The 13,431-nt window shown below is 40.5% G+C and overlaps 1 protein-coding gene across 5 annotated transcripts in view; it reads right to left on the bottom strand.

Annotated features, from left to right (window-relative positions):
- OPCML (opioid binding protein/cell adhesion molecule like) overlaps positions 1–13,431 on the bottom strand; it is a 548,902-nt gene that overhangs the window by 157,939 nt on the left and 377,532 nt on the right. For all 5 annotated transcript variants that reach the window (XM_037138275.2, XM_037138274.2, XM_037138271.2 and 2 more), the window contains one exon: positions 12,213–12,338. In XM_037138275.2, coding sequence (XP_036994170.1) covers positions 12,213–12,338 — 126 coding nt within the window. The remainder of the gene's footprint in view (positions 1–12,212; positions 12,339–13,431) is intronic.

Below are 13,431 nucleotides of genomic sequence, written 5' to 3'. Positions count from 1 at the left end.
TTCCTGCAGCCCATAATGCCCTGAAAGAAAAGGCCCATTCCGTCATTAGTAGGGCTGGCAACATCCTTACTGCCCACAAGGGAGACAGACCCTTTCATGGCAGATGTAATTACTGTATCCAGTTCCAGCTGTGCAGGGACAAATAAGCGCAGGCTCAGTGGAGCCAGAGGAGGCCCCAGAGAGCTGAGATGAAAGCATTTATGGATGGCAATGGGGTGGAAGTAGAGGTGAGCTGAGCAAAGCTTGTGAAGGAAGGAAAAGAATTAGGAAAACAGAGTTCCGATTGTACCTGTTGCTTGAGTAAACATTTCTCTTAGGAGCAAAATACCCAGAAACAACTACAGTGACCAGCATCTTGGAATAACAGGTTTGCAGGAGGCCAATAGAGTAGGGGATCCTTGGGCTATGCTTCAGGGCTTCCATGGCAGGTGAAATTCCTGCTCCTCCTCACTTCATTCCAGTTCTTGTTTGTGTGTGAGTCAGTCACAAGCCAAGCTTCAAAGTGACAGTCAACTATTTTCACTTAGGAGACTAGTTCCCCTTGATGCTGCTTACATCCAGTTGAAGTTACCTCTCTGAGGTTACCTCTCCAAGGTTGACACATTCATAAAACAAAGGGCCCCAAGCCCTTCCTTTTAAATTTCTTCAAGCAACTGCCTATTTCTCTCTCCTGTCCCTCACTCCTCTGAATTGCACATCAAGGGAGAAGGTAAACCTGCTTGGTCTTTATCTTAAAACTGAGGAGGAAAGAATTTCCCATCGATACCATCATTTCTACAGTCTTATCTTTATAGCTGGATTCTGTTGGAGCTAGAGTACAGTCCCAGGAGGGGTTCTGAGGAAGATGGGAAGGCAGGAAGGAAATAGTCTGCGGAGATAGAGATAAAAGTGTGCTGGCTCACAGACAAACTCATTATGGTAAGATGCTAAGATCACTCATTTAATTTGTCCAGATCGAATTGTATGTGTTGAGGCAAGTCATCCCAACTCTCAATATGCATCGCTTTATTGAATTAATGAGTTTCCAAGCCCAGTCCCAGGTTTTCCACTAAGACAAAGCTGGTCAGGAATTGAAGAGCTCTGTCTAAATCAGGATCACCATCATCTGGAGCCTTAGGCTCGTGGGAGCCTCACTAATGGGTTAAAATGTGATAGAAATAAAGCCTCAGCAGCAAGACTACCTGGTACCTACTGCAGCATGCAATTTTTAGGCAGCGATGGATGGGAAGAAATGGTAGTGAAAAGGAAAGAAAAGTGCTTTCTAGACAAGGCTGCAAGCTCTTACAACCGCCTAATACAGATCGAACTTCAGTGCCTTCCACAAACAGCCTTCAGTCTATTTGTCAAAGTTCTTCTTAGCCATCCAGATAAGTACTTCCTACCTCTGGGGGTTACTCTGGGTGGATCCCCACTGCCTTTATCCATTCTTTTTCTCTAGTTTCTATAAGATAGGTATAAGGTGACAAATAAGCATGCATTCACACAATGGGCACATTTTACATCAATTCTAAAGTTCAAGGCATTAATTGTGCTAGGTGCTAGAGAACATCACAGATGTGTAAGCTCAGTGACTGCTCTCAAATAGCCACAATATAGGGAGGAGGGGGTGGTCACCTTTGGCCAGGGCAGAGCACACCACCTCAAGGATAATTTAGTAAATGATGAATCAGTTAATTAAGACAAACCACATGTTTGCTCTTAGAGTAGGAAAACAGAGGCTGGGTTTATGTGACTCATTGAGAGGCACTCTGAACATACCATGTGCTCACCTGAACGAATGTTACAAACGTGGCTGTAAGCAGTGGTGACGACCTCCTGGTGTTGATTGCAGCATAACTTAGAGCTGGAACTCGTGTACCTTTCTTGTCCCAGTTCTAGCTGAGTTAAATTGGGACCCCTCAGCAATGCCCCTAGAGCCCCTTAGGCAACCCCCAGAAACTTCCCCAACCCATGGTAGAGATAGTAGCCTTGCAAAGGACCCTCAGTAGCCACCTACCTGTCTCATTCATACATTAAAGAGGTAGCCCCAACCACACTGCAGCAATGCTGTGCTTACCAGTGTCTTCCCTTCCCTACTCTGTGTTTGGAGCAAGGACTCTGTTCTGCTCATCCTGGGTTCATACTACCCTAGGCAACACATGGTGAATTGAATCAGACCCGCTTCAGCTATAAATGACAGTGACCCAATTTAAAATAGCTTGAGAAAGAAATGGTGATTTATAGGAAATTTTGTCCTAGAGATACAGAGGTTTGTTAGCAAGACATGGAAATGGTTGAGAAGAAAGGAACACCAAGGACTGCAGGTGCACACAGCTGGCTCTAAAGGTCTTTTAAATCTGCTATCAAGGGTGCTTGTCCAGAGGGAGGAGGGAAATAAACTTCTCTGAGGTTCCTTCCATATCTGGCCAGATGAAGGAGCTCAGTGTTCGAATTAAAGTACATTATCTCCAGAGGGGGCTGTGGTCTGTTCTTGTGGATCAAGGTTGCTTATTATTTTCTATAGAAGCCCACGATTTTTGTTCAGCAGCAAGAGTCACTGTGGACCCACTGCTGAGGCCAATTAGATCTACAGTACTTGTAAAGCTGGTCTCAATTTTATCAGTGTCCAACCGATTGCAATAGCATAATTTGGTACAGCGATTGCATTGAGAAGGGTTTATGGCAGACGGCAGGCAGCATTGGATGCCTTACCAATTCTAATTTTACTTTTCAGTTAGTTGGGCTTTTCACTTGCTATGATACATGCTAATATCCACTCTTATATTATAATCTAAAAAGTATTTGGAGTAGATGCTGTCGAATTCCATTCTTCATTTCTCCATAAGGGAATCATATTATTAGTAACTCTTTTCTGGTCTGTAGATGGAGAAATTGAGACAGAGGCTTAGTGATTTGTCAGATTTACATAGAGAATGAGTAAATCAGAAAGGAAATGCTCCTAGTTAAATCCAGACACATGAACATCTCATTTCCAAGCTCTTTAACTTGCAACGTTCTTTGTATTTTCTAGTGCTCTTAGAATAAAGACCAGCTTTTTTAAAGGGCTCTGTGTGATCTGGCCCCTGACTTCCCCATCTCAGCCATTGTCTCGCCAGCTCACTGCAAATTCAAAACATAGTTCTTTTGTTTTTGGAGAACTACACTCCCTCTCGTCTTAAGGAATTTGCACATGTTGTTTTCTTTGCCCTGAAGGTTTCCACATATCTTAGCCTTGACACATATCCCTACCCCTTCCCTGGTTAACCTTCTGTTCCTCTTCCTATGTCCACGAAGTGGCACTATCACAGGAAAGACTTACCTTAGACTGGCTCACACTGCTATGTTGCCCATTGGAGTAGCCACTACACTTTGAAATTACATATTCTTGCTGATACGATTAATCACTCTCCCTGATTAAACTGTAGGCCCCATAAGGACAAAAGCCATGCCTGTTTTGTCCGCTGTTGTTGCTATGGGGCAAACAAATACTCTTAATGCATCAAATAAATGAATAAATGAATGCAAAAGATATAAATATAGAGATAGCCTTACAGCAGACATCAGGCTGCATGTCCAATTTCAATTTTACAATTGAGTTAGATGGGCTTTTCACTTGGTATTATACATATTAATATCCATTCTCATTTATACAATCTAAAAAGCCCAGGGAAGAAGCTAAGCATAATTCACTACAAACCTAATTTCCAGCTGCCCCATTTCTGATGTACATAGTTTCTCAGTGGGAGGGGTATGAACAGTACTCATATGGTCACAACCAAGAACCATACTTCCAGATATCATATTTGTTTGCTCTAAGGTGAGTTATTTCACCTGGATCCTTAAGAAGAGAACTCGAGGGAATTGTTATCTAGTTCTTAGTGATGGTTTTCTCTTTAGAAAAGACGAGAGGGATACTGGCAAGCCAACATGAGCCCATATTTCCTGGAGTCCCAGGATTGGAGTCCCTGGTTGGAGCCAGAGCTGGGGTTATCAGTTGCATCAACTTCACAATGGTGCTGGCTGCCTGCATCCTTCTTCCAGGCTAGCTTGCTCTGTGCCTCATACAAAAGGACTTTAGCTTCCCAAGGAAGAGATTCTCAGGAATTTATGACTCAATCAACCCACCCAAAAGGAGCATAAATGGGATTAGTTTTAATATTGTTAAGTTGCAAAAATACAGGCATATGTGCATGCCAAAGCGAAAATGTACGCAAGCAAAGGGGGAAAACATATGGGTACCCATATGGTGAAAAGTGCATTGCTAGACCTTCACACACTTCTCATTTACAATGAGAACCAAAGTTAGTGAACATAAATTTGCTTTGCAAAAATGTGAGAGGAACAGCTTGTTTGCCCATAACTGTTCTACTGAGCAAGATATGTATAACCTTGATTTCTCATCTCAGACACCTCTTTTTCACACTCTGAGGATTAATTAGGCTCTAAACACAACTTCAGATAAGAAGCAAGAATCCTGGCTGCCTTGGAGAGAGACAAAAAAGTAGGAACGTGACTGGATGATATAGCAGGTCAAGTAATGGGTAATTCCTATTAGTGGCAGGGAACTTGTACCTGGGATGGCTTAGGAAAGAAATGAGGTTGGTAGGTCTCAGCGGGTTTATTTTAATTGAAGCAGGGAAACAACGGGGACCTAGAGCAGAAAATAATAGCATGAATGTGGTTTTTATTTGGAGGCTGTCCCTTTCTTAAAAAATTCTGGGTGGTAGCTAGAAAGTCCTTAGACATAGGAAGGTAAGTGCAGAGTTAGGGAATAATGTAAGAGCATTGGTGATGCTCACAGCCAGTGGGCACCCTTGGGTGCCCCAGATAACAAGCAGGATTTGTTAAAACACATCATTTCAGATCGGACCTATTCTGACTTCAAGCCGTGGGAGCCATCTTTGTACAGAATAAAGACCTTTAGACTTGAGAACAGGAAGTAGTTTCCTTTCACAGACTGACCACTTCAGTTAGCTCTGAGTCACTCATCGTTAGTTAACCTTTCCAAGTTTATTTCCTTACATCAGAAATAGGCTCATTCCTTCTCTGACCTAATTCAGAGAGTTGCAGTACACTCACTTGAGATGAAGCATGTAAAATATTTTATAAAGAATAAATCCCTACATAAACATATAATGAGTGGGAAACTAATGTTCATTTTACTTATTCTTATTTTTTAACTTTTTATTTTGAAATAATTGTTGATTCACAAGAACTTGCAAGAATAATAGAGGTTTCATGTACAGATGACCAGCTGTTCCAATGGTGGCATCATATAGAACTAAAGAACATTATGGAAACCAGGTAACTGATATGAGCATGACACAATTAATTACATTATAGAACTTATTTGGACTTTAATTTTTTGCATGCACTCAGTGTGTGTGTGTGTATTATTCTATGATATTTTATCACACATATAGATTCATATGACTATTAAAACAATAAAAATATGTAAATAGTCTATTACTATAACAATGTAAGACACCTCCCTTTTGCTGCCTTTTTCTATCCCTTGCTTTGCCCTGTAGCAGACACTGATCTCTTGTGTATCTTTATTGTTTCTCCATAACTGAGAATGTTATAAAAGTGGAATCATACAGTGTGCAACCTTTTGAGACGGACTCTTTTTATTAAGTATAATGCCCTAAAATCCATCTGAGTCTGAGTGTATTAATAGTTCATTCATGTCTGTCACTAAATATTTCACAGTATACTAGTGTGTCTGGCCATTCACCTATTGAAGGACCTTTTTGTTGTTTCCAAAATTTAGCTATTACAAATAAAACTGCTATGTTATTCCAAATTTTTAGGTGGGCCAGAGAGACACTAAGTCATTAATGAATAACGCAAGCTGTCAAGAAATAAGAAACAGAGACAGAGGTAGGAATATGTATAATAATAGGCATAATAATTTAAAAGGTGTAATAACAATCATTAGCACTTCTCTCTCAGGACTGCTGTGACATTTCATGAGTTAAAGCCTGTGAAGTGTATAACAGGGCTTGACACACAGTAAACACTCCTCACGATACTATCATGACCGTTAAAAACGACTCAGGTCAATGCATAAAGGAGTCAGCTTTGGTTACCTGGAAAATTCACTTCTGTGAAAGAACTCATTCACTCGATCCCTCAGCTATTACTGTATATGAGTAGACTGTAGGAGTAACGCACTCACAGGTGAATAGCTGTCATCGTAATATCTCCATGGAGAAGAAAGAGAAAGGAAGAATTTTTATTTTCCCCAAACATCTGGCCTTTCCCAATATGTCACTGGGAATGAAGGCAGGTGTGTAAGGCATTAGAGGACATTACTATGGCATCCTGGGAGGGGAAGACAACCCTCCTTACAACGCAACAGCCTTGACTGTCTCCTCTGCCACATTTATCTCTGAAACTTGCACATTATTCATGGTTTTCCGCTCCTGAGTCTCCTGATGATTGCCGGCCCAGTGCCCTTCCATGAGGGAACAAAAGAAATCCTCAGAACCCCTCTGTTTCACAGTTATATTCCAAGCACACTGGTCACTTAGCAGTCCACTTTGCCTGCGTGTTTTGGGATCTGCCCACTCTTTCCGGTGAAAAATTCTTTGAGAAAGGGGCCTGCCGTTCCATCATGAATCCCACTTCCTAAAGGGTAGGTCTGTCAGTACAGGTTCCCATGTGCGTGAGGGCTGTCAAACAGATGCCATTTTTCTAGCAAATCTATATAAATGAGTGTTTTTTTTTAATGATTATCTGCTACTGAAAATAAATTAAACATAATTATGTATATCTAAAGCTAAAGAATCAATAAGTCGTCAATGGCTCAGTAGCTGTTCTGTGAATAGTAAACCCCCGGATGTGGGTCCACATGGCACTTTTTTCTGAGATGTTCACGATGTGTAACAACCAGGGATCCTGTAAAAGGTCCCAGCTTCCCTCGGAAGTGAGGCAGCTGTCCTTTGGAAATGCCTTGCTTCCACCACCAGTGTCCACACTGCAAAGGAAGCTGGCGGCCTCCGGACGCGGGAGGCCCCCAGCTGCAGAACCAACCTGGAGGTCAGACATGCTGGATGTTACTGGATTTGCGTCTGGAATCCTGTTCAAAACTTCCATTTTGCTTTCAGAAGAAACGTTTGTGCTTTTGTTGTTTTCAAGAGAAAATGAGCACTAATACCACAGTGACTTCCAAGGGGTTCCCAGAAAAGTGACAATGATGGGAATATTTACAACGTGGAAATTGGTAAGTGCCGCCAGGCTCCCCTCCCCCACCTCAGCCCGAGCCAGTTTCAAACCTTTGCCAGTAACCTATAACATAACATCTTTTTCCTTTACAATTATCTATCATTTTAGGTATTAATCATGTTTCTGTATTTTGAGTAGTATTTTTCCCTTTATTATGTCTATTTACCTATTATATTTCAGAGATTCCTCATAGTTGCTGGCCCCAAAAGGCTTACCATGATCATATTTGAGTGTGATAATGGGTTCATTAAGTCTTGTGGATGAAAAGGAGCCACACAGTAAACCTGACAAGTTCAGGGAGGCCCGCCTGGTGGCCTCACAAACCCAGTGACCAGAGCAACCACACAGGATGGTCTGAAAGCAAAACTTCCTGATTATAAGGAAGTCGTGGAGGGCAGTCCTGTCCTAGGCCTGCATCTTCCATGACAAAGGTCAGTCTTCACCATAAGTGAGCCTGTCTATTGCCCTTGTGCAGCTAAGAGAACAGACCTTTGGAATGTCAGGGTGGTCTCTTTTCCCAGACCCCTCAGGGCATACTCTCCCACCAGAACCTCTTCTTCTCCCAGAACCATCTCTATGTACTTTAAAGGCAGGTTGTACACCCTCCCATGCCCACCAGTGTAAAAGAAGCTCGCATCTCTTCATTTTGCTTTGACCCTAATCCCCTCGATCTCAGAGATCCCCCTGCTTGGCTTTCTCCAGCCTCTCTAATCTACCATTAATGGAATTCATGGAACCTCCTTATATCTTCCTCTTTGATTCTGATGTATAAAAGAAATGGAAAAACTGTCACTTTTCCAGAGCATTTTCTCAATTTACTGAGGCTTTGTTTCCTGATAATTGTCTTCAGTTTGGCTAAAATAAACTCATAAATGAAAATTCTCTATATGTTTGGACATTTCTTATGTTGAGTGTCATTAGCCTTTTTTAAAAAATTGACTTTAGAGAGAGAGAGAGAGAAAGAAAAAACATTGATACGAAAGAGGAACTTTGATTGGTTGCAAACTCAGAACCCAGGCAAGTGCCCTGACCAGAAATCGAACATGCAGCTTTTGGTGCACGGAGAGGACGCTCAAACCAACTGAGCCACTTGGCCAGGGTGATAGTCATTAGTCTTTACCCCTTTCCCATAATTTCTAGGGATTGAAGGCATGTGCTTGGTCTGTCTTATTAAACCATAGCATGATCGTTATCTTTAATCTTTAATAATCTGCTCATTAAAATATCATTTAAAAAAATTTTAGAAGATTTTATTTATGGGAAAGGAAGAAGAAAGAGAGGGTGAAAAACATCAATGTGTGGTTGCCTCTTACACACCCCCTACTGGGGACCTGGCCTGCAACTCAGGCATGTACTCTGACTGGGAACTGAACTTGCAGCCCTTTGCTTCATGGGCCTGCACTCAATCCACTAAGCTATACCAGCCAGGGCAAAATATCCTTTTTCAAAATTAGAGTCTGTTTATTCACTTCTGTTATATGGATCTCCAAATTTAAACAACAGATTTTAAATATTTCATTAGCATTTTGGGAAAACAGATGTCCAGTGAGTTAAATTCTCCAAAGTAATCCCATTGGGATTTCCAGGGAAATGGCATTGCAGCTTTTTATTTCTTATTCTTGCTTGCTGAACTAACCAGTAAACTGTTCTTGAAATGCTGTTTGATGTTCAAGTTTTATTGACTGCTTTTCTGAACATTTAAAACAACTTCTGAAAGCCTGCTCACCTCCAAGTGAAAAGTAGTAGCTTTCTAAAAAGAAATATTGGTAGTCACAAGCAGAAGCAGCTTTTAAACTTGCAAGCCCTCCAGGTCCCAATTGTTTCCCAGGGCTTTTCAGACCTGGGAAACAATGCTTTGAGTTTAACGTTTAAATGTCATGGGGGGAGGGGAGGAGACAACGGGGAGAAGGAAAGACAGTGAGTGAAGGCCAAGGCTGCGAGGAAAACAAAAAGCAACTTGAAAGTACAGCCTAGCCTGGGACATTTAAAGAGAAGTGGGATAACTTAAATTTAGGATTTTCTGATTTTTTTTTTGAGGCTGAATTGCAACAATTCCATTATATAAAGGGTTGGGAATATAGATGAATCTTTCTTATTTTAAGAGGGGAATCTTAGCAGTGTACCACTGTAACAATTGTTAAAAACTCTTAACCAATGTCCACGTGCTTTTCGAAAGATTTGTAGGCTTAGAAAACTATGTATTTAGGATCAAATAAATGCACATGGGATTTTAAGTATTTATAAAAACATCTGGCTTCACCAAATATGTACAAATTGCTCTGAAGGTTAGACATATTTTTGTATATAATGTAAATGTGAAATTCTCTCTGACTTTGAGCAAAATTCCCATGAGGCTCATGTCAGTGGGAACACACACTATTGCTGCGTTTATATTAAAGTTGACCTTTGTGATGTTCCTTATGTATACTTTAATATTCTTGTTAATGCTTCTTTGTAAGGTTGACATTCTGGGTTTCAGTATATGAAGGCTTTATACAAAGACTGTGTGGCTTTATTAGCTTTTCTTCCCCTATCACAAGGCAGGAGCTGAAACATGCATTCTCCGTGTACAAGGAGGAAATGAAAGAGTGAAAGCTTGGATGATGCTGTTAGTGCTGAATCCAGTCTCTCACTGGGTAAGCGTGGCTCACGTGAGTATTGCTTCAAATTAGAAGGGCAGATTTTAGGTCACTATTTGTAACATCTGCAGTTAAGTTTTTCAAATTTTATTGAGATTTAATGAAAATACAATACAATGCACTTATTGTTATTATACATTTTGATAGCTGTGACTAACTTAACCACTCCATTCAATATATAAAATGTTTCCATCACCCCCTGCAATCCCCTCGTCCCCTTTGCAGTCCATGCTCCCAACACTCTTGCCCCAGGGAGCCACTGGCTTGATCGCAGTATCATGGACCAGTTTGTCTGTTCAAGGTTTTGTGTAAATGGACTCGTGCTGCATGTATTTGTGTGTGTGTCTCCCTTCTTTTACTCCACATAGTGCTTTTAAGATTTATCTTTTGTGTTGGTTTGTTTCTTTTAATTGCTGAGAAGTCAGCTGCAAGAATATATCAAAATTTATCTATTTACTTATTGATGCTTATTTCTAGTGCAAAGCTATTATAAATGAAGCCACTATAACCATTTGTGTACAATGCTCATTTGTTGACATTCGTTTTCAGTTATCTTTGCTAATTATCTGGAAGTGAAATGCCAGGTTACATGTTAAGTATATAACAAAGTGCCAGACTCTTTTTCCATAGGCCTTATGCTGTTTTACATTTTAGAGTTAACGTACGCGAGTTTCCATTGCTGCACATCCTCACCAACAGTCAATATTGCTGTGTTTTTTTAGCTTTTGTCATTCTAATAGTTGTATAGAGATATCTCTTCAACTGTTTGATTTTCAGTTGTATGATAAACATGTTCAGCATATTTTCATGTGCTTATTTTTCATTCATACATCACCTTTTGTGAATTGTCTGTTCAAATATTTTGTTCGGTGCGTTGTTACAATTATGCTGTAAGAATTTTTTATGTTGCCTAGATATAAATTCTTTGTTGTGTATAAGTACGGCAAATGTTTTCTCCCAGTCTGTGGTTTGTCTCTTCATTTATTTTTAATAGTGATTTTAATTTTGAGCAAGACTATTATAAGTTGTATTGCATCCCCTTTGAAAAGATATGTTAAAGTCTTAATTTCCTGTGTCTTAGAATGTGGCATTATTTGTAGATAGAATCTTCATAGAGGTAATCAAGTCAAGATGAGGTCTTTAGGGTGGGCCCTAATCCATTACGTTTGGTGTCTCTATGGAATGAAAAGAATTGACAGAGAGATGTCCACAGGGAGAAGGCCTTGATGAGATGGGACTGAGATCAGGCTGATGCAGCTGCACAGCCAGAAACCCCAGAGTTTGCCAACAAACCCCCAGAAGCCAGGGGAGGGGCCCGGGAAAGGTTCTCCCTCACGGCTCTCAGAAAGAACCAATCCCAACTCCCCCTTCACCATGGGCATCTAGGCTCCAGAATTCAGAGAAAATGCATTTCTGTTGTTTAAGCCATGCAGTTGGTGGTATTTTGTTATGACAGCTGTAGAAAAAGAATGCCAAGCCAAACTTATCAAATTTTTAGTACAAGGTCACTAAGGTTCATTTCTATGTTTTCTTTAGAGCTACATTATTTTGAAATCACACATAAGCATACTCAACACATTTTCTTCCTCACTGGGTTTCATGTTTAGATTTTCTAATGCCTGGAAGGAACATTTGTTTCTTGTATAATTTCTAGAATTAACCATAGTTTCTATTAGCAGTAGTGTAAATATATCAAGTGGCTTGGTGTCCATCTCTTCAAATTCAACATGGAGTAAGTTCTAGTTCCAAGGGGATAAGGTAACTTGTCCTTTTGGTTCTCTTCCTATTACGTTGAAGGTGATCATAGCTCACATTTTAATACCAGTCATTTAGGACCAAGCAGAGGCAGACCCAGGTGCACTTCACCCTTCCTTTCATCCTTCTACTCAGGAGGACTATTGATGTACAGGCCAAACACATGTGGCTCTAGGTAAACACCCTGAAAATATTGAACAGGGAGGCTCTTTTCCTCCTGAACACATGACAGCATCAGAGTTTTCAGTGGACACCATTGTTCTAGCACTCTACTGCAAGAAAGGACAAACTACCGACTAACCCACACAATCTTGACCTTGAGAAATTGGTTTATTTGTTGGAAGTTATTGCCATGGTACCTTTGTTCTTCATAGTTGAGGAATCATGAGTCCACTAGGTCATAAAAAGGACTAAAATACTAACTCAGTAAAATTTTCTGTAAGTCTTCCTTTGGAATGGAAGACTCAGCACCTGACACATGCTGGAGCCTCTGCTTTTACATTACTCTGTCACAATGCAGCATTGTTTTCTAATTCCTGAAATTCTGTTGTACAGCAGAACCAAGGCTGCAATATACTTCTAGGAAATTTCTACAGGTAAATGCCTTACCCTTGACAGACAGGTGTCTCCAGGTCACAGTTGGCTCTGGTCTGCCAATAGCAAGACACAGCAGGGTCACACTGCTCCCCTCATTCACAGTGATATCTGAGGAAATATTCATGATTTGTGGAGGAACTGTAAGGAAACAGAGAATAAATACATGAGAATGATTCTTTACACTCAAAACAAGGTGTTAGCCTATAAATATTCATACAGCATGTTTTTTATAATGAGTATTTTCTCAATAATAATGTTCAGATTTCTCAACTTTCCAAGGATGTGGCCACCAACACAACATTTACAGTGTTCTTGTGCATTGTAGCAGGAGGCAGGTGTATGTGTGTGGGTGGGGGAAGAAGCACAGGAACTGAAGAGGACATGAATGCTTCTTGACTGAAAGGCAAAACCAAAAGGAAATCACTTACAACACTTTCTAAGAGTTCCTGTCTACCCACATGCTCATTTATTTTGGTGGAATTGCTGACTTAAGCAAATAGTCATGTGTTGCCCCCAGTTAAGTCTTTTTTCCAATAAAGCCAACCACACTGTTAGTTATCATTTCCTGAGCATCCTGATGCTTTCATATTCTTTGATCTTGAACAGATTACTTCATTCTGCAAGTCTTTCCTTTCACATTACCCGAAAATTCCTTCTCATTCCCTAAAACATCTTTAAAATACAGAAAATTTGTGTCTGACTTATACAGTCATAGTTAGTTGCTTTTTCCCCTGGTCCACTCGCAATCCATTGCCCCTGCTGATATTGCTATCATAAGATTTATTATAACATCCAGTGTTGATGGCACCATATCCCAGTGGTTAGGAGCAGGGCTCCAGGGCTCAACTGAAAAATCTGCTGAAGAATCTGGGGCAAGATAAACTGCCTTCTTCTCTCGAAGATTTGTTACCCTCACCTATAAAATATAGGTGGTGGTAGTAGCTAAATTAATTGTGTTGTGAGGTTTAGATAAAACAATGGCTTAGCAGAGTGCCTGATAGGAAAGAAGCACACAATAATTACGTCTTTCTCAACAAACTGTCAATCTCTCATGGGCCAGGCCCATGTCCATTTACCTTTTGCATTGTAAAGGCTGACAGGATCCCCAGTTTTGCTGTCTACCTTGTCCTACCTCCAGCTCTGGTTCTCAATTTGATTCAAAACTCAGCATTGGAAAACACCCTGATTCCCCTTAACTTGTATTTCTCATTGTCCTGGTTGAATACTCACC

Source organism: Artibeus jamaicensis, unplaced genomic scaffold (genome assembly GCF_021234435.1).
Source record: "Artibeus jamaicensis isolate MK-2021 breed Jamaican fruit bat unplaced genomic scaffold, CSHL_Jam_final scaffold_660, whole genome shotgun sequence".
In the NCBI taxonomy this organism is placed as follows: domain Eukaryota; kingdom Metazoa; phylum Chordata; class Mammalia; order Chiroptera; family Phyllostomidae; genus Artibeus; species Artibeus jamaicensis.
This window is presented reverse-complemented; position numbering and strand designations above follow the sequence as displayed.